A 22,437-nucleotide genomic window follows, 5' to 3' on the forward strand; every position below is an offset into this window, starting at 1 on the left:
CCTCTGTGTAAGCCACAACAACCTTACAAAACAGCAGACAAGTGTAAGGGCTCAACCAAAATCTGAATCTGGGATTTCTCATTGCATGAACGAAAATCATACGCCTAGACCAGCAAGCCACTATGCAAAGGAATGTTTTATGTGGCGACACTATCTGCTGACAAACTGGAATTCTTCGAAAGACATTTTAATGAAAGTCATAGTGCCCTGTAAAACACATGATACCTGCAAGGGCTTGTCCGGGATATGAACCCGGGACCTCTCTCAACCAAAGAGAGAATCATACCCCTAGGCCAACGAGCCACTACATTGATAAAACTTCACATGGCGTCAGAACCATCAGATAGTCAGAAAACTTTCTCTAACGAATCAATGGCACCCTAAGCGAGAATCATACCCCTAAACCAACTAGCTACTGTAACAGCCACTTTACATGGCAAAACTATCTGCTGATGAACTGGCATTCTCAGAAAAAAGGCCTCTGTGTAAGCCCGTAGACCTTACAAAACAGCAGACAAATGTAAGGGCTCAACCGAAATTTGAATCTGGGAATTCGCATTGCATGAACGAAAATCATACTCCTAGACCAGCAAGCCACTATGCAAAGGAATGTTTTATGTGGCGACACTATCTGCTGACAAACTGGAATTCTTCGAAAGACATTTTAATGAAAGTCATAGTGCCCTGTAAAACACATGACACCTGCAAGGGCTCGTCCAGGATTTGAACCCAGGACCTCTCACACCCAAAGCAAGAATCATACCCCTAGACCAACGAGCCACTACTGTGATAAAAGTTCACATGGCGTCAGAAGAATCAGATAGTCAGAAAACTTTCTCTGACGAATCAAGGGCACCCTAAGCCAGAATCATACCCCTAGACCAACGAGCCACTGCAAAACAGTAACTTTACATGGCAACACTATCTGCTGACAAACCGGCAATATCAGAAAAAGGCCTCTGTGTAAGCCACAACGCCCTTACAAAACAAAAGACAACTGTAAGGGTTCAACTGAAATTTGAACCTAGGATTTCTCATGGCATGAACGAGAATCATACTCCTAGACCAGCAAGCCACTATGCAAGAAATATTTTATGTGGCAACACTATCTGCTGACAAATTGGAATTCTTTGAAAGACGTTTTTACGAAAGATATAATGCCCTGTAAAACACAGTACACCTGCAAGGGCTCATCCGAGAATTGAACCCGGGTCCTCTCGCAATCGAAGCGAAAATCATACAGATAGACCAATGAACCACTAAATTGAGAGAATTTCACAAGGCGTCAGATAGTCAAAAATCTTTCCCTAACGAATCAAGGGCACCCTAAGTGAGAATCATACCCCTAGACGACCGAGCCACTGCAAAACAGCAACTTTATATGGCAACACTATCTGCTGACAAACCGGCATTCTCAGAAAAAAAGGCCTCTGTGTAAGCCACAACGCCCTTACAAAACAAAAGACAACTGTAAGGGTTCAACTGAAATTTGAACCTAGGATTTCTCATGGCATGAACGAGAATCAAACTCCTAGAAATGCAAGCCACTATGCAAGAAATATTTTATGTGGCGACACTATCTGCTGACAAACTGGAATTCTTCGAAAAACGTTTTTTATGAAAGCCATAATGCCCTGTAAAACAACAGAATAACTGCAAGAACTCGTCTGGGATTTAAACCCGGTGCCTCTCACACCCTAAGCGAGATTTATACCCCTAGACCAACGAGCCACAAAAGTTTGAATATTTCACAAGACATCAGAAGCAACAGATGGTCAGAAATCCTTATCTAACAAACATTGAAGCAGGGCTTTTGCTTCATTTGGACCCGGGACTTCTGCAATGGTTCGTCCAGGATTTGAAAACGGGAGCTCTCGCACCTTATGCGAGAATTATGCCCGTAGACCAACGAGCAACTGCAAAACAGCCACTTTACATGGCAACACTATCTGCTGACAAACCGGCATTCTCAGAAAAAAGGCCTCTGTGTAAGCCACAACGCCCTTACAAAACAAAAGACAACTGTAAGGGTTCAACTGAAATTTGAACCTAGGATTTCTCATGGCATGAACGACAATCAAACTCCTAGACCAGCAAGCCACTATGCAAAGGAATGTTTTATGTGGCGACACTATCTGCTGACAAACTGGAATTCTTCGAAAGACATTTTAATGAAAGACATAGTGCCCTGTTAAACACATAACACCTGTAAGGGCTCGTCCGGGATTTGAACCCGGGACCTCTCACACCCAAAGCGAGAATCATACCCCTAGACCAACGAGCCACTGCAAAACAGTAACTTTATATGGCAACACTATCAGCTGACGAACAGGCATTCTCAGAAAAAAGGCCTCTGTGTAAGCCACAACGCTCTTACAAAACAGCAGACAACTGTAAGGGCTCAACCGAAATTTGTATCTGGGATTTCTCACGGCATGAACGAGAATCATAGTCCTAGACAACCAAACCACTATGCAAAGGAATGCTTTATGTGCCAACACTATCTGCTGACAAACTGGAATTCTTCGAAAAACGTTTTTTATGAAAGCCATAATGCCCTGTAAAACAAAAGAATAACTGCAAGGGCTCGTCCGGGATCTGAACCCGGGACCTCTCGCACCCTAAGCGAGAATCATACCCCTAGACCAACGAGCCACAAAAGCTTGAATATTTTACAAGACATCAGAAGGAACAGATGGTCAGAAATCCTTATCTAACAAACATTGAAGCAGGGCTTTTGCTTCATTTGGACCCGGGACTTCTGCAATGGTTCGTCCAGGATTTGAAAACGAGACCTCTCGCATCTTAAGCGAGAATCATGCCTGTAGACCAACGAGCAACTGCAAAACAGCCACTTTACATGGCAACACTATCTGCTGACAAACCGGCATTCTCAGAAAAAAGGCCTCTGTGTAAGCCACAACGCCCTTACAAAACAAAAGACAACTGTAAGGGTTCAACTGAAATTTGAACCTAGGATTTCTCATGGCATGAACGAGAATCAAACTCCTAGAACAGCAAGCCACTATGCAAGAAATATTTTATGTGGCGACACTATCTGCTGACAAATTGGAAATCTTTGAAAGACGTTTTTCCGAAAGACATAATGCCCTGTAAAACACAGTACACCTGCAAGGGCTAATCCAGGAACTGAACCCGGGTCCTCTCGCAACCGAAGCGAGAATCATACCCATAGACCAATGAGCCACTAAATTGAGAGAACTTCACATGGCGTCAGAACCATCAGACACTATCTGCTGACAAACTGGAATTCTTCGAAAGACATTTTAATGAAAGTCATAGTGCCCTGTAAAACACATGATACCTGCAAGGGCTCGTCCAGGATATGAACCCGGGACCTCTCTCAACCAAAGCGAGAATCATACCCCTAGGCCAACGAGCCACTACATTGATATAACTTCACATGGCGTCAGAACCATCAGATAGTCAGAAAACTTTCTCTAACGAATCAATGGCACCCTAAGCGAGAATCATACCCCTAAACCAACTAGCTACTGTAACAGCCACTTTACATGGCAAAACTATCTGCTGATGAACTGGCATTCTCAGAAAAAAGGCTTCTGTGTAAGCCCGTAGACCTTACAAAACAGCAGACAAATGTAAGGGCTCAACCGAAATTTGAATCTGGGATTTCTCATTGCATGAACGAAAATCATACTCCTAGACCAGCAAGCCACTATGCAAAGGAATGTTTTATGTGGCGACACTATCTGCTGACAAACTGGAATTCTTCGAAAGACATTTTAATGAAAGTCATAGTGCCCTGTAGAACACATGACACCTGCAAGGGCTCGTCCGGGATTTGAACCCAGGACCTCTCACACCCAAAGCAAGAATCATACCCCTAGACCAACGAGCCACTACTGTGATAAAATTTCACATGGCGTCAGAAACATCAGATAGTCAGAAAACTTTCTCTGACGAATCAAGGGCACCCTAAGCCAGAATCATACCCCTAGACCAACGAGCCACTGCAAAACAGTAACTTTACATGGCAACACTATCTGCTGACAAACCGGCATTCTCAGAAAAAGGCCTCTGTGTAAGCCACAATGCCCTTACAAAACAAAAGACAATTGTAAGGGTTCAACTGAAATTTGAACCTAGGATTTCTCATGGCATGAACGAGAATCATACTCCTAGACCAGCAAGCCACTATGCAAGAAATATTTTATGTGGCGACACTATCTGCTGACAAATTGGAATTCTTTGAAAGACGTTTTTACGAAAGATATAATGCCCTGTAAAACACAGTACACCTGCAAGGGCTCATCCGAGAATTGAACCCGGGTCCTCTCGCAATCGAAGCAAGAATCATACAGATAGACCAATGAACCACTAAATTGAGAGAATTTTACAAGGCGTCAGATAGTCAGAAATCTTTCCCTAACGAATCAAGGGCACCCTAAGTGAGAATCATACCCCTAGACGACCGAGCCACTGCAAAACAGCAACTTTATATGGCAACACTATCTGCTGACGAACTGGCATTCTCAGAAAAAAGGCCTCTGTGTAAGCCACAACGACCTTACAAAACAGCAGACAACTGTAAGGGCTCAACCGAAATTTGAATCTGGGATTTTTCATTGCATGAACGAAAATCATAATCCTAGACCAGCAAGCCACTATGCAAAGGAATGTTTTATGTGGCGACACTATCTGCTGACAAACTGGAATTCTTCGAAAGACATTTTAATGATAGACATAGTGCCCTATAAAACACACAACATCTGCAAGGGCTCGTCTGGGATTTGAAACCAGGACCTTTCACACCCAATGCGCGAATCATACCCCTAGACCAACGAGCCACTAAATTGAATTTATTTCACATGGTGTCAGAAGCATCAGATAGTCAGAAAACTTTCTCTAACGAATCAAGGGCACCCTAAGCGAGAATCATACCCCTAGATCAACGAGCCACTGCAAAACAGCAACTTTATATGGCAACACTATCAGCTGACGAACTGGCATTCTCAGAAAAAAGGCCTCTGTGTAAGCCACAACGCCCTTACAAAACAGCAGACAACTGTAAGGGCTCAACCGAAATTTGAATCTGGGATTTCTCACAGCATGAACGAGAATCATAGTCCTAGACAACCAAACCACTATGCAAAGGAATGTTTTATGCGCCGACACTATCTGCTGACAAACTGGAATTCTTCGAAATACATTTTTTTGTCTTTATTTTAACAAAACAAAAAAGAACAGAACAATGACAACAGCTTACAACCAAGAAATTTCTTAGCATCACAGCACATAATGAAAATCAAAATCAAAAAGAAGACATAAAAATACAGAGTAATAATAAAAATAGAAAAGTACATAAATTAACCAAAGTTTATGGTGATCTAAGGTTTTGCAAAAATGTACCTGAAATCCTAGGACCTACATATTCAAGCAACGGAGTCCAGATCTGATAAAAAGTGTTTTTCTATGGAGAGAGATTAGACTCAATAATAATTCACGCAAAAGACACGATGTACACATGCGTAGCCAAATTCACATGCGTAAAATATTTATTTATACTCACAAAAACAATTCACATGCACAAAATAAAAATACATTTTCATAAAATACATTTCACAAATGCAAAACACCATTTGCAAATATATAAGAGTGTACAAAAAGTTTTGAATGTTTAAAATTCACGAGTTCATCCTGAATGAGAATGTGCAAATCCTCTCTCACGTACGACTCACCCTGAATACGAGTGTGTGCATTTTTGAGACTTTCCTGTCAGCACACACCTCCCACGTGAGTCACTCTTGCCCTGTAGCACGTGCCCACAACTCCTTGAGAACGTGGGAATGACCGAAGCGCTTCACTGTGCGCTCCATTTGCGCAGTCTGACCTAATTAACGAAGATGATCCTCTAAGAAAAAGAATACTCCTCTATTTAGCATGGCAGGTGAAAAGCGGGATGCGCGGGTAAGTGGTTACTTGATTTCTATAGTGGTTTATGTATGCAAAGATTAAGTATCAAACGTTTGTTAAAGCAATGGCTGCTGTTGTTTATAATGTAAACTTTATAATGTAAATTAAGTCCGTTATTAAGCCAACATGGCGAGTGAAGAACGGGATGTGTAAAATAGCATGGCTTCTGTCATGGTCGATTCTAGGATTGTCATTCAAGGGAGCTCAGCTATAAATTTGATCGAGGACTAATTTGGGGGTGGAATCGATCGCGTACTAAAGTGAAGACCGGGAGAGCGTAATGCCGTTTTGGGTGTGGGTGGGTATGGGGGGTGGAGAGAGGAGATGATCGCCGACTGTAAGGAACGGGCGGGGTGGGGGTCGGCAGTGTTGATCGCGGACTATGAAGATAACAAATGATAAAAGGTATAATTGGTATTTGTCTTACAGGCACTGTCATCAGAAGTAGAAATAGCAGCAAAAGCTCTGATCGATGTATTAGCCAGGGGCCTTACTCCATCTTCGTAAAGAAATGCACTAGCTAGTGGTAGTAGACCAATGAGAGAAAGCATCTCAAGTGGGACCATTCCTTTGCCTGCAGAGCCTGAAAACATGGTAAGGCAAGCCTTAAAAAGGTAATTTTTCATGTTTACTGTAAAACACAACTTTTTGTGTCATACAAAAAATGTTTCTTATTATTAATATGTTTATTCATTTTGCCCTTTTGTCACTATAGGCAATTCCCAAGTATGTTTGGGACAGAGATTTTTCTGTGGCCAAACCTGGAAACATTAAAAAAACTGATTTTCAAATCCATGTCCTCTCTGAACCATCACCCTTCACACCAAAAGGAGATGAAGACCTTGAGCTTGTCCATGCTGGACTTGGAAAAAGGCTTTTAACTGTTCCAGATAATTTTAAACACAGTGAGGTAATTGCAAATGTTACCATAATACTAGGAATTGATGGGAGTTTTATATCTGTTGGAAAAAAAAAAAAAAAAAAAACTAAATGATGAATTTTGTTTCATTCTTAAGATTGTCAGTCTGCTTGAAGGAGAGTTTCCCAAATTAAAAACATTTCAGGGTGGCTGGATGTTTTACAAGTCTACAGGTATTTATGTTTTGCATGTTACATATAAACAAAAAATGATTTGTGTCCATTTGCAATAACTTTGCACTTTTGTAAATTAATGAAACTGGTATGTGCTTTGTTGGCGTTAATAATTTAGTAATAAGCTTCATTAGTTTAAACTTTTTAGTCAAGCACATGTTTCTCTGCCATGTTCTAAGATTATGGCATGCCCTACTTCAGTTTTCCAGTGGTAAACAGAGCTTTATTGAACATTTCTGTCCAAAATTTTAGGTGACACATTTATAACAATATTGCTAGCCCAAGAAGGCAACAGTAGTCCTGAATGTGATTCTCAATTGATTTTGCCATTAGGTAGGGATGTAACGGTATCAGAATTTCACGGTACGGTAATACCTCGGTATGAATGTCACGGTACGGTATTTATTGAATCATTTACAGGAAAAAAAAAAACTTTTGAAAATACTCCAAAAAAGTGCCAAAAGTGTCAATGACATACAAATTAGCCATCTATCTGTTAGCTTTGAAACAGGAACTTCAATTTTAATAACAAAAAATTATTAAACCATGTAAAAAAAAATAAAGTTTCAATTTAGTATTGTTAAAAACTCATCACATTTAACATTTAATCACTCACTTAGATAGAGATAGGTTTAAAAGAAAATTATCATATAACTATAATCTGGTAAAAGCTGGTATCTCTGGGTATTTACAATGTCCCCTGCAACATAAAAAAAACCCTCTCATTTGGGACTGAGGATTCTGGGACAAGAGAGATATGACTTGGCCCATGTTGACAGCAGTGGGGTAACGTTGTGCATTGTCTTTCCCCCACTTGAGAGGACAAACCATGAGTGAGATAGAGATCTCTTTGCGGTACAAGTCAATGTCTGCATCAATCTGAACAGTGTGCTGTGTTTCTGCAGTCCCCATGACTGTTATTAGTCGTATTCCCCAACTTGCAGGCACGTGCACACATAGGGCTCAACCTGTGCAGTGTACATGCCCTTTTTAGTCTTGGATAGAAAATGCCCTTCCAAAACGATCAAAAGTGCCCCCGCGACGCGACACAACCTCCGTCCAGTCCAGCCCTTCAGTAGGCGCGCGATAACACCTCTCTTGAGTATGCGGGCTCAACCCCCCCTCGGCGCTTTACAATACGCGCGCCACAACACAGCTGATCAGAACGCGCGCGACAGCACCGCTATTCAGCACGCGCGCGGCGACAACACCCGCTTTAGGTTCGATCATTTCCATCTTTTTTTCATCTCCGCTACTAGCAGCACACTCCATTTCCGCATTACTGGATCTGTAGCGACAACAGACCGCAAAGGATTATGGCCACGCCGGGGCTGATGGGAAATGAAGTTTCAGCTACCTCCCGTTCGCTTCATTCGCCTGAGCAAATTTTCTCAGAAGACCTATAGTTTTACCGAGTCATGCGACTTCGGTAATATCGAAAAAATTTAATATTGCGGTATGACGGTATTTACAATACCGTTACATCCCTACCATTAGGTGGTGGTGGGCGGCGTAAGCTGTCTATAATTCCCACAGATGCTGATGGATACTCAACTCGACTCCTAAAATCAGTGTCAAATAATGGAAAGAACATGCTGTTTGTAGTTCCATTACAGGAACAGCTTTCCACTGAACCATTACCTTATGATTCTGTGGAGTTTGCTAAGATGCCACAGTCCAGCTGTATGAAATGTGGTAAGAAAATACCACTGCCATTGCTGCCCTTACACATTGAAGAGTGTAAAGAAGCTGAGACAGTAAGTCATACAGTATTATGGTTTTATTTTTCTATCAATATTATTTATTTACAATGCCAATGCATTTTGATTACTTTTATTAGGAGTCTTCAAATGATATGACCATTCTAGATGATGATGTAGACGAAAATGTAATCGAAACTGTTGACCAGCCAAGCCCACTTCACCCCATCTTAGAACCATCATTACAGGTCTTTGATCAAAGCCTATTTCTTGTATTTGGGTATACTCACTATATTTGAATATAGCCAATTCGTGGTTCCATAAAGAATGTGTTTGAAGCTATTAAAAATTTGAGACTATTCTTAATATTTTAGAATCTTTTTATGGGGTAGAATATGTATGTTCTTCAACAAATTTTGCTACAAACATACATTGTTTAATTTAATTTTACTTTTTACAGATTTGTCCAATTTGCCAGATCTCTTTCCCAACTGATGTCTTGCCTTTTCATGCAAGCATGTGTGGTGAAGGGTAAAGTTATGCTAAAAATTGTAGGATGACATGCCTTTAATACTAAATGATTAGTTTGCACAGTTTGTTTTGGTTGTATATATCTCGAGGGAGATGTACAAAGATCAGATGGAATGTAGGGTAAAAAATTAACAAAATAATTTTCTGGTGGGACTGTCTTAAATTTAAATTAATGTGTTGGTTTCATAAAATGGGTCAGTAGTAGACATTATTAGATTTGATGTATGTAACTTTTATAAGCCTTGCTTTGAGAAAATCATTACTGGTTAATTTTGACATTAATGACTGTATACAGTATGTCATTGTATGTTACATCCAGACTTTGTCTGGCACTAGGGTCTAAGCCTTGTCTATGAAACTGGGCAAATGCTTTTAATATGCATGAAAATTTTTGAAGTGGCTTAATGAACAAAATTGAAATTGTTTGTGTCTTGCCTGTTTTAGAGAAAGGACTTTTGGTGACAATGATTCTTCATTCACTTTAATTACAGAAGAATTGCCAGGACCCTCAACTGCACAATCTTCAACATCCCTGTCTTCAGGTTAGACACAACACATTTTATTTTTTTTTTAGTGCTGTTGTACTGTAAAATGATAAGTGCATCTTTATTCATTTATTCTTTTATCTTTTTTGTATTGTTATTCAACTATGCTTGTAAAATGGTATTTAGATAAATTGTTCATTTGATTTCAGCATGGAAAAATGAAATTGACCCATTCAAATCATCTCGAATGTTCTGTGATGAGTTGCTCTCCATCAATTCACACTGTCCATCTCTATCATTACTCATCAACCAGTTTGATACTATGGATGAACAAGATAGTACCCTGGTTTCATTTTATAAAATGAACAGTGCTAATTGGTCCACTCCATTGAAATATAGATTAACTGGTACTCCTTTTTTTATTATTAAAATCATTTGAATCGCTTATAGTCTGTACAGTTTGTGCAACGAACTTGCTTCATTTTGTATTTTTTTTTTAGGAGATGCAGCTGTTGGCAAGGGAGTTAACCGCCATATTTTGTCAATGATGATGCAAAAACTGAAGACTGGCTTCACTTTAAATTTGGGTTTGTAATTGGTTGCAGTTCGGTTACATGTGCACACACACACACACACACGCACACACACACACACATATATATATATATATATATATATATATATATATATTCGTCAACACTGCCTGTAACCCTGACCTTTTTCTGTATGATTTCGTGCACTGTACTTGAGAAGCCTTTTGCACACCTGATAAGATATAAAATGTTCATAACATTATCTTTCTATTTACTGGTGGGCAATGCAGATCGATGCTGACTGGTACCACCACAGTGCATACAGAGAAAACATTTGTTTAGAATTTTACAGATGTGATTTGATGTTTTATGTCTCTTTTGCTTTTGGGCTATTACAGATTTTATACAACTAGTACTATTAGTTAATTCTTACTGATTGGATTTTTCAGGTTCATCTACTACAGCCCTTTTTAAGGGGGAAAAAAAACACCGTGTACCTTCTCCATCTGCTGTACTACGGGACAGCAACCTGTTCCAGATGGCTGGCCGGATGATAGGCCATTCATTTTTGCATGGAGGTCCTAGTCTTTCTGGACTGAGCATACCCGTGGTCATACTTCTAACTGAAGGGAATGTTGACAGTGCAGCTTCAGCTCTGTCACTGAATGATTGCCCTGACCTAGACCACAGGGAAACCATTAGTTTGGTGAGTACTTTGAAATAAATTAAAGTTTTGTGCCATGTCAGTTAATTACTACATTGTATTAGTGTCACATAATAAAAAATGTAAGTTACATGATTAAAGCCAAAATGTTAACAGAATAATTAAAAAAATGACGATAATAAGTTGGACAGTATTTTTCATGATTTTGGCATGCTGTGATTAATAGTGAAACAATCTCTTCCACTTTTACACATGTATATTTTAAGTAATATATATATTTCTAATTAAACAGTAAACACCAAACACCTAAACAGAAGGCTGTGAATATGAAAATAAACATGAAAAGTTCTGACTCCTAAATAAAACTAGTACTTCATTTTATTTTACACCAAACCGCAAATAAAACAAAATGGTAAACTAACAACAAAAACATATATGGAAAGCCATGAATATGAATAGAAATATTAACAATTTTGTTATGCCCTTTAATTTGATTTGCCAATCATAAATAAAAAAATTTTAAAAAATGTGCCTTGAATACACGCGCACACAAACCTTGGATCTACCACATAACACTGAGTGAACCAGCACTAGAATTTAAACCAGATAGCATGGCGGTCCTACTAAGAGCTGGCCGTATTCAGTAGTCCAAGCTGAGATGGCAACACCCAAAGTGGGCATTTCTGACTAGAAATAAACTATTTACAACTTTATTCTCATATTTTCATTTTATTCACATATTTCAACTTTATTTTCATAACATTGAGCTTATTCTAATAATTGTTATCTAATTATTTAATTTAAAAATTACACATTTAACTCCATAACTTTTATTCCTTTTTTTTAACAATACACCTTCCTACTTAACCATTGCGATACTTTCACATGTAAATTTGTTCCTGCAGCTCAAGAAAACAGACATAACTGAAGAAGAAATGAATCGGTTGGCTGATCTTTGCCTTTTCTGGGATCTCCCTGTTCCATCAATGAGTAACCGAGACTGGTTATTTCAACAGTTGCTGTCACATGCTGTAAGTTTTGCTGTCCTCTTTTATATTGACAATCATTGAAAAGTTTTAAAGTTTTAGCAATATGCCATGGGAAATATACTGTTAGTGCAGCATCAGTCTTACAAATAAATCCTGATATCTGAAAATCACTGTTTATTTTTTGTCTATTGTCCATTTTTAGTAAATTGACCCTTTTATCTTGTTTTATATCATTGTTATAAAGACAAAGAATGACATTTGAGTTATTTTACTTTTAGACCATTTCTTTTTACCCTAGACTGTATGTTTTCAGGTCCTTGGGCGTGTGAAAGGCCAAATAAAGGACTTAAGAAAAGGAATATAAGACACAGGCATATGGCCCCTTCTATGTCAAAGGTCTGACAGTCACAACATTGTGTTCCCACGGGAGACAGCCGCGGATCGACCCCCCCTGGCGGAGCGCTGCCAGCTGACGGGAAGCCTCTCTCCCCAGCGCGGATCGGTCGAACACTTTCAACATCTCCTCCTTAAAAGAGGCGTAGTGAGAGCAGCAGTCAGATTCAGCCTCCCATATGGCGGCTCCCCATTCTCTCGCCCGTCCAGTGAGCAGAGAGAGAACAAATGCCACTAGGGAGCGATAGGTGGCATAGGTAGATGGTTGTAGTGAGAACACTACCTCACACTGGGTCAAAAAAGACCGACACTCAGAGGGTTGACCCGCATAACGTGGGGGGTTGTTCACTCGGGGTTCAGACATCGGCTGTTCAGCATTAGATGGACCCCCATGGCAAAATCTGTGCAGCTGGTTGGTAAGCTCCGTTACCTGTGCAGACAGACTGTCCACGGCAAGTCTGGTGGCAGAGAGTTCTTCGTCGTGGGGGCCGAGCATTGCTCCCTGGTGTACAACTGCGAAGTGTATGGAGCCTCTCTCAGCCACCTCCATCGTTTTGGTCTGTTATTCTGTTCCGACAGAAAGAAAATTGAACTCAGAAATCCTGGACCAGCACAAAACTAAAGCGTTATGTTTTGTAAACTTTGCATCTCATTTCTGACTTTTCGTACTTGTGTAACCTCTTTTATAACCTTTATGCCTGTTCCCTTTAGGCCTTTTTAAAGCATAAATAATGTGAGGATGGAAAAAATTATGTTGATGTACTTTTAGATTAGATTAGATTAAATTCAACTTTATTGTCATTACACATGTACAAGTACAATGCAACGAAATGCAGTTTAGGTCTAACCAGCAGTGCAATAGCAGCAAGTGCAGGATACAGGAATAAGTTATAAAGTGCAGTTATAGAAAACTATGGTGATATTTACAGATGGATGTACTATGAACATTATATACAGGTTGGATAAGCTATGAACAGATTTACAATATATGAATATATGTGCAGGTTGCTATAAATAATCAGTAGTGTGCAGATAGCTAAACATGATTACAATTGTATATGTTACAAACCCCCCATGTTTGGTACAGATGGGTTTCTGCTGACATTTTACAATATATGATGCATAGAGCAAGATCATATTTAGCATTGCTTTATTCTTTAAATCCCTGTATTAAATGCCTGTCCGCATGCTTTGGGCAGACACTCAAATTTGCATACGAGTAGCCTCGAGACAAAGGAAGGATTCGCGCTCAAACTTTCCCCTGAAATCATTGGTCAGAATGCTGAACGGGTTGTCACGTGACCCGCAGGTATAACCAGACTTCTCCCCAAACATCCGGCAGAGTAGTCTAAGTCTAACCTAAGTACTTTCTAAGCCGCATGGACTTTTCCTGCCACGCTTTCTTATTTTCCGGTAGAGGTCTGCATTTCCGCGGCTGTCCCGAGGGCGCCGCAGGACCCGACCAGATTTCTGCGGCGCGGGAATAAATTTCCGAATAAATCGCGGGAGCGGTCGGTAACGGGTTTAATTTAATCGGGGTTAAAATCACGCAGTCTGAACTAGGCATTAATGGTGCGTGTGGAACTGAAAGTTTTGTCACTCTTTTATCTGAAATCTCTATTTCCTCGCTTTACTATTTCTACACGTTACACGTTCTATAGACCCGATATCTCCACGTGTTTTACCTTTGTTCTATGTTTAATGTTATGTTTGTGCGTTTGTTCGTTATCTGTCTGACTAGTCAGTAAATCCTATTATAATCAAATGAATTGTAATGTTTGCCTCACGGGAAAAAGATTCCCCTGCCTAGATATTATAAGTTGATTAAAACTTATAAATGATTAATCTACTTCACAAGAAGTAGCAATTAAATTCCCTTTTTCTAAATAAATAGATCATTACCGTGGCCGCTCGGGAGAGCGGCAGCTCTAGTTGTGTTTGTTTGGTCAAGTTAACAATAAATTGATCCGGAATATTAATGATTAAAAATAATTCGTTATTGTTGATAATTAATATTCATAATCTGAGAATCCGCTCGGTCGCGCGGGCAGGATCAAATACAATTATATGTTTGTTTGACCAAATTGACTGAAGCTTAAGCCGGAATATTAATAATTAGGAATAAACCGTTATTGTTGATTATTAATATTCATAAAATGAGCTAATTTCTGTTACATATGAATAAAAAACAAAAACATTGTTATTATCTATTATTGTAGTCGGATAATCTATAAATAAGCATCCGGAAACATTTTAACCTGTAATATTACTGTTTTAATGGTGTTATAAATAGGTGGTTATTTAAATTAAAATATCAGATGTGTTTGGATAAAACATGGAATATGATAATTGTAACTAATATGGTCTCCTAGACTATTGCTTGTACGTTGACGTAATACAGACGTTCAGATTAGGTCAAATATATTTCATTTAATTGGGTGAAAATAGGATAGAATAATATGAATATATATTTGTCGAGTATCCACTAGATGGCGCTAGAGGTCTATGTTTGTGCTCAGAGAACCGTGGCGCTTGCGTGTTTATCAGCATCAAACAGTCTTAGCGGAACCACCCGCTGTTCGTCTTCACAGATCTGTCCGGATCACTACTGTGTTTATTACAACGGCTATAACCTTATCGCAGAGACCTGTAGGCGCTTCAAGCTGCGCTGAGGAAATCTGTTTGGCAGAGGTGTCGCACGGGTTTGCATAACAGACACACAAGACGCATAACAGACACACAGAAACAAACATGCTGCACTGTAAAAAATTGCTGTTAAAAAACGGTCAGATTCTATGGTAAAATAATGTTTTTTCACTAAAACAGTAATATTCTGTTAAAAACAGTGCTTTCTAGGTATCATTTTTGTTTTCGAGAAAGTAACCAACTGCAGAAAACTGTGAGCTAACAGAGTTCAGATTCGATGTTTTGAAGTCTTTGTTTGAAATCACACTTTGTGTCCTTGTTCACTATTTCATACACTAGTTAACTAATATAGTTCACCTGACAGTTTTAATGAACACTAATGAGTGAATTCAGACACTGATGAACACCTGCTGTTAATAATCACAATTACTGAAGAAAAGAAACAAGAAACACAAACAGTGACTTGAGTTACAACATTAAATAAAATAAAATAAAATAAAATAGCTTCAGTCTCAGCAGAGGATCATTAAACAACTCCACAAACAACAGCAGACACACTTATTACTGACTGATTTGACTTCCATACTATTCTCATTGAGATCCAACAGAAATTTAGGTGTTTTTTGTGTCACCGTAATGGAGTGAGGGGCTGATTTAGTTGGGCTCTTCACCCTTGAACTTATTTAAGAAGACTTTCCAACTGCTGTAATACAGAGTTTACAAAATGTTTGTACTATAGCAATAAAGTTGGGAAGTCAATAAATAGAGAAATCTATTTGTCTGAAATTAGTTCTGATAAATGTTTTGTTATAAATCTGGATGAATGGCCTCATGCAATAGATTTTATGCTTAATTGCAGGTATTAATTTAATTAATGAGAAGTGAAAACAGAAAAGTTACCTCCGTAATTACTTAACAGTTAAGAAATAACATACAAAAACAGTTCAGTTATGACAAATACACACTCAGACCTTATGAATCTGACCTTGTATCTCAACAATGGTAACATCTCAAATGTTTCATGCTGCAATGCATTGCGGTATAAATAAATGTTGTATAATGGTCTAATAGTTTTCTTTATTTGTGTTTGATTCTGCTGTTGTTTATGTTTAGGCTTTCAGTTGCCTGTTTGTGAGTTAAACTGTTAATTTTGTAAGTCGTCACCAATATTGAGGTTCATACGCTAATTATGGATGTCTGTTTGAGTGCGATTTACACCATAGAGCAGTGTTACTGTCCAAGATATTCTTAAAAACTTCCAGAAATCATTGCCATATATAGACATATAATGTAAAACAATAGATTTAACATTGAATAGGAGCAGTAAATTTGATTATACTAAATGAGAACAGACTCTGCCATTTAATAGCAACATGAACATCACCAGATCTTATTTAGGTTTTTGGCTGGCTTGCCTCAACAAAGGAGCTTTTTAAACAAAGTTCTTAACAATTGCAGCAGCCAAGATATATAAATGTTAAAAATGACAGGGCTAAGAGCCCAACTAAAGCAAACTCTGTTCTCCATGATGGTGACGTAAAACTTTAACTTTTTCTCAAGAAGAACTTTAGTAAATGTTATACAAAAATACATGTATTAAGTAATAAGTGTAGCTGGTAATGATGTTTGTAGAGTTGTTTAATCATCCGCTGATCATTTAAATGATTTAATCATTTGTTGTTCTTCAGGTTATTTCATTATAAAGCTGTGACTAAAGTTTTGTATGTTCTGTTCTTGTTTTTTCCCTTCAGTATTTCTTCATTTGTTCATTGTTAATCCTCAATTATCATTTAATTAGTCAGTTAATTAATGAATTTACTTCAGCTTTGCTCCATGTTTCTTGAACACTCAGTAGTGTGGACACTTCAATAAAAACGGAAGTATATGCTCTGGGGTTTAAAGGGTTAAAGCTGTGAGAGGTAAAAACACAGTGTAAAAATGTATTTTAACAGTAATATACTGTTAATTTACACAACGGAAGTAGACTGTAAAAAAACAGTATATTGCTGGCAACCACAGCTGCCAGTAGATTACTGTTAAATCAAGGAAAAAACAGTATTTTACTGTAAAACCGGAAGCTAATTTCTTCTGTATGTCACCGTTGTGGAGGAGAGTAGAGCCAGTGTATGAGTTAAAGATGAACAATGAACTGCTGATGTTATTCTGCATGTTTCTCTATTTAAAGATAGCGGCTGTTTAGTTGCTGATGCAGTCAGAATCTCTCTGGTGATTCCAGATTTACATGTATGTGTGCTGTTGTGAAAAATAAACCGAACTTTTCTAATTAACTAAAATAAGTTATCATTATAAATATGCTTCTAAGCATATATAGCACATTACTTCATAAACTCATTCAGCAGTTGACTAAGTTGAGGCAGTTGCTTTCAGTGAGCAAAGTTCACTTGAGTATCGTGTAAATCAATGTAGTCCATGTATTTTTACAGCAACATACTGTAAAATAACAGTACATTGCTGGCAACTGCAGCTGCCAGTATTTTACTGTTTTTTAACGGGACAATTTTTAACAGTGTACAGTTGTTATAAACTTAAGAGAACTGTGAATGAATGATGCACTAGTTGCATACTAGGCTTTCCAAAATCTTTAACATGATGCAACACAACAATAAAACATGATTTGTTGGTTAACCTGTCAGTCATATAGCTTCAAGTGTGGCCCCTGACCATTCAAAGTATCCAAATTTCCCAGACCTTCAGCTGTCATGTTGAAATCTGTCTATGCAAGACTAGTTTGTTGGTGAGCCAGGTCATATTGTTTGGTTAAGATCTAGTTTACCTCAAGAACCTTCAGGTGCTTCCCATCAGTGTCCTTGAATGATCGAGCCATGAAGGCTTGTGTAGCCATGCTGCTGAGGCGTTGGTGCTCTGAAGAGACCTGCTCCAGCTCCAGGGGGAAGGAGCTTTTTAGCTTCTCCATTCCTCTCTGGTACACCTCCAGACCCTCCTGCGTTGCGGCCTCATTCTCAATCTGGGCCATGGCAATCACTGCGTTCTCCAGACAAGGCACAGCCCCACTGGAGATGGTGTTCACGTACATCTTTGTAAGACTACCCAGAACTTTCAAAGAAGAAAACAAATCAACCACAATGTTATAGAAAAGCTCTGAACAAGAGATCACTGTAAACAGGCAAACTCTTTGAATTCCCTTTAGAATCACCTCTGCCAGTGACCGTGTGTCCATCTTTTAGTCGCTTCACTTCGCTCTTGTCAAAGACAAACTTACAGAAACGTTTGGTGACCTCCAGAAACTCAGTGGAAAGGTCAGCAGGACTCAAGCTCTCCAGAGTGGACATTTTCTCCGGAGCAGTTGGAAATGGGAAAGTGAAGCATGTCCTGGAGGGAAAGAATTTTTGGATGCACTCCCTGGGAAGGTTGAAGCTTGTTATTTTTTTCGAAGTGCCTAGAACAAACGAACACATTTTTTTCCTCACAATTCTAAAGAATAATGAAGTTTAATATGAGTTTTTGTTCTTTGAGAAGAGTATAGCTGGTTCAGCTTCACAGTATGCATACATTATTAGAATAGAATAAAACAGTTCTTATCCTATTCAACCAACTTGACAGATAACTTTCTTTTTTAGGTTGAAGTAATTGAAAACAAAATTATCGGTCAAACTTTATATTAAGTGTCCTTAACTACTATGCACTGACGTCACAAAATAAATACAATGTACTTACTGTGTTTATAATGTATTTGAGAACACTTGTGGTGCTTTCGAGTTGGGATAGAGGTTGGGTTATGGACAGGTTTGGTGGCATTGGTAGGTTTAAGGGTGGGTTAAGGTGTAAGGGATGGTCAACAGTGTATTTACAAATGTAATTACAAAAGTTAATTACAGATGTAATTACATACATGTATTTAATCAAGCTTAAGTACACAGTAAATACATGTATTTACACAATAAGTACATTGTAACAAACTATTTAAGTACATATTAGTTAAGGCCACTTAATATAAAGTGGGACCAAATTATCTAATATATTCAAAATTAGGCAGCTACAATCTTATCCAATATGTGGTATTAGAGTAATGTAGATCTGTTAACAAAATATTAAAGTTGTAAGAGCTCTTGTAAAAAGCTTATTTGTCACATTAAAATTATAAGGTTCTATTTGATATTTTTGTCAAAATTGAGTTATTGACATATTCTTATCAAATGTCAACTTATTTACATTATGGGATGTTAAGTTGTTTACATTTTAAGACTTTTTATAAAAATAAAATGTTACAGACATACTGTTTGATATGGAATGCAAAAACTTTGAAGCTCAATATCTCTAAATTGTTCAGAACGCAGATAGAACCTTATCATTCCAAGGTGACATATTGTCATCGTGAATGTGGAGATTCTGCATTATATTACCAGGTTTCAGCTTCAGAGCAAACTCTAGATATTCATCCTCTGTGGCATCTTTGCCATCAATCTTTCGCTCGAGGGTGAAGTCCCTCACAGACCAGATGAAACTAGGAAAGAACTTTACAAACTCAGTGGAATCATCAACATCTTCATCTGACGATTTGACCTTGATGCACTCTGTTAGTTCAGTAACATATCTGGCAGATTGTTCACACTGTTAAAAATTGTCCCGTTAAAAAACAGTAAAATACTGGCAGCTGCAGTTGCCAGCATTGTACTGTTATTTTACAGAATGTTGCTGTAAAAATACATGGACTACATTGATTTACACAATACTCAAGTGAACTCATTTTGCTCACTGAAAGCAACTGCCTCAACTTGGCCAATTGCTGAATGAGTTTATGAAGTAATGTGCTATACATGCTTAGAAGTATACTTATAACAATAACTTATTTTAGTTAATTAGAAAAGTTCGGTTTAACTCTAATGTCTTATTTTTCACAACAGCACACATACATGTAAATCTGGAATCACCAGAGAGATTCTGACTGCATCAGCAACTAAACAGCCGCTATCTTTAAATAGAAAAAAAACCATGCAGAATAACATCAGCAGTTCATTGTTCATCTTTAACTCATACACTGGCTCTACTCTCCTCCACAACGGTGACAGACAGAAGAAATTAGCTTCAGGTTTTACAGTAAAATACTGTTTTTTCCTTGATTTAACGGTAATCTACTGGCAGCTGTGGTTGCCAGCAATATACTGTTTTTTTACAGTCTATTTCCGTAGTGTAAATTAACAGTATATTACTGTTAAAATACATTTTTACACTGTGTTTTTACCTCTCACACCTTTAACCCTTTAAACCCCAGAGCATATACTTCAGTTTTAATTGAAGTGTCCACACTACTGAGTGTTCAAGAAACATGTAGCAAAGCTGATGTAAATTAATTAATTAACTGACTAATTAAATGATAATTGAGGATTAACAATGAACAAATGAAGAAATACTGAAGGGAAAAAACAAGAACAGAACATACAAAACTTTAGTCACAGCTTTATAATGAAATAACCTGAAGAACAACAAATAATTAAATCATTTAAATGATCAGGGGATGATTAAACAACTCTACAAACATCATCACCAGCTACACTTATTACTTAATACATGTATTTTTGTATAACATCTACTAAAGTTCTTCTTGAGAAAAGGTGAAAGTTTTACGTCACCATCATGGAGAACAGAGTTTGCTTTAGTTGGGCTCTTAGCCCTGTCATTTTTAACATTTATATATCTTGGCTGCTGCAATTGTTAAGAACTTTGTTTAAAAAGCTCCTTTGTTGAGGCAAGCCAGCCAAAAACCTAAATAAGATCTGGTGATGTTCATGATGCTATTAAATGGCAGAGTCTGTTCTCATTTAGTATAATCAAATTTACTGCTCCTATTCAATGTTAAATCTATTGTTTTACATTATATGTCTATATATGGCAATGATTTCTGGAAGTTTTTAAGAATATCTTGGACAGTAACACTGCTCTATGGTGTAAATCGCACTCAAAGAGACATCAATAATCAGCATCTGAACCTCAATAATGGTGACAACTAACAAAATTAACAGTTTAACTCACAAACAGGCAACTGAAAGTCTAAACATAAACAACAGCAGAATCAAACACAAATAAAGAAACTGTGAGACCATTATACAACATTTATTTATACCGCAATGCATGCTGGGATATTTGTACTGTGCCCCTCCCAGCATGCATTGCAGCATGAAACATTTGAGATGTTACCATTGTTGAGATACAAGGTCTGATTCATGAGGTCTGAGTGTGTATTTGTCATAACTGAACTGTTTTTGTATGTTATTTCTTAACTGTTAAGTAATTACGGAGGTATCTTTTCTATTTCCACTTCTCATTAATTAAATTAATACTTGCAACTAAGCATAAAATCTATTGCATGTGGCCCTTCATCCAGATTTAAACCAAAACATTTATCAGAACTAATTACAGACTAATAGATTTCTCTATTTATTGACTTCCCAACTTTATTGCTATAGTACAACCAATTTGTAAACTCTGTATTACAGCAGATGGAAAGTCTTCATAAATGAGTTCAAGGGTGAAGAACCCAACTAAATCAGCCCCTCACTCCATTACGGTGACACAAAAAACACCTTAATTTCTGTTGGATCTCAATGAGAATAGTATGGAAGTCAAATCAGTCAGTAATAAGTGTGTGTCTGCTGTTGTTTGTGGAGTTGTTTGATGATCCTCTGCTGAGACTGAAGCTGTTTTATTTTATTTTATTTTATTTAATGTTGTAACTCAAGTCACTGTTTGTGTTTCTTGTTTATTTTCTTCAGTAATTGTAAATATTAACAGCAGGTGTTCATCAGTGTCTGAATTCACTCATTAGTGTTCATTAAAACTGTCAGGTGAACTATATTAGTTAACTAGTTTATGAAATAGTAAACAAGGACACAAAGTGTGATTTCAAACACAGACTTCAAAACATCGAATCTGAACTCTGTTAGCTCACAGTTTTCTGCAGTTGGTTACTTTCTCGAAAACAAAAATGTTACCCAGAAAGCACTGTTTTTAACAGAATATTACTGTTTTAGTGAAAAAACATTATTTTACCGTAGAATCTGACAGTTTTTTAACAGCAATTTTTTACAGTGTAAATTGTAATAATTTTGTCAAAAACATGACAGACATTCATTGATGTTTTATCCAGTTAGAAAAGCACAAAACACAAATCTAAAACAGCATGCATGTCACTTAGTCAGTTTTATTAGGTGCATTACTTCTGAAGCTAAAAGTATTTCTTACAAAGTTTTCTTCAGAACAAATCTCAAGGGTCAAAGGCTGTGATGAAAGGGACAAAACATCACCACATTCCTCTAAGTAAGAAAAGAAAATTCTTGCATCTGATTTCCTGAAATTCCTTAATGATCTGAATGACTGAAACTACATGGAAAATGTGAGCTTTATTTAAAAAAGTTACTTGAACAACTTTGAATTCTCAAAGTGAAAGAGTGCTGAGGGGTGCCTTTAATAAAA

The 22,437-nt window shown here is 37.7% G+C and overlaps 2 protein-coding genes, 1 long non-coding RNA gene and 3 other non-coding genes across 6 annotated transcripts in view; 1 reads left to right on the plus strand and 5 right to left on the minus strand.

Moving 5' to 3' along the window:
• The window catches only part of LOC108182721 (uncharacterized), a 162,499-nt gene that overhangs the window by 88,641 nt on the left and 51,421 nt on the right, over positions 1–22,437 (minus strand). The gene's annotated exons all lie outside the window — the stretch shown is intronic.
• Positions 2,213–2,284, minus strand: trnap-ugg (transfer RNA proline (anticodon UGG)). Its single transcript has one exon. It is a non-coding gene; the product is annotated as a tRNA-Pro (tRNA).
• On the minus strand, positions 2,584–2,655 carry trnap-agg (transfer RNA proline (anticodon AGG)). The gene has a single exon. It is a non-coding gene; the product is annotated as a tRNA-Pro (tRNA).
• Positions 3,809–3,880, minus strand: trnap-ugg (transfer RNA proline (anticodon UGG)). The gene has a single exon. It is a non-coding gene; the product is annotated as a tRNA-Pro (tRNA).
• Positions 8,914–9,756, plus strand: LOC141381928 (uncharacterized). The gene is made up of 3 exons (XR_012402837.1): positions 8,914–8,995; positions 9,208–9,278; positions 9,723–9,756. It is a non-coding gene; the product is annotated as an uncharacterized lncRNA (long non-coding RNA).
• LOC100334716 (guanylate-binding protein 4-like) lies at positions 17,519–21,479 on the minus strand. The gene is made up of 4 exons (XM_073946772.1): positions 21,460–21,479; positions 19,371–19,561; positions 18,164–18,406; positions 17,519–18,063 (listed from the first exon to the last, which is right to left on the minus strand). The coding sequence occupies exons 1-4, from the start codon at positions 21,477–21,479 to the stop codon at positions 17,774–17,776; spliced, it is 744 nt and encodes a 247-aa protein (XP_073802873.1). The 3' UTR covers positions 17,519–17,773.

Source organism: Danio rerio, chromosome 4, assembly GCF_049306965.1.
Source record: "Danio rerio strain Tuebingen ecotype United States chromosome 4, GRCz12tu, whole genome shotgun sequence".
Classification (NCBI taxonomy): Eukaryota; Metazoa; Chordata; class Actinopteri; order Cypriniformes; family Danionidae; genus Danio; species Danio rerio.

Coding starts and splice junctions, on each gene's coding strand:
- LOC100334716 (XM_073946772.1), bottom strand. CDS start 21,479: ATGAAGACTTTCCATCTGCT. Junction 19,562..21,459: donor ATGAAGACTTTCCATCTGCT/GTAATACAGAGT, acceptor ACAATCTGCCAG/ATATGTTACTGAACTAACAG. Junction 18,407..19,370: donor TGCTCTGAAGCTGAAACCTG/GTAATATAATGC, acceptor CGTTTGTTCTAG/GCACTTCGAAAAAAATAACA.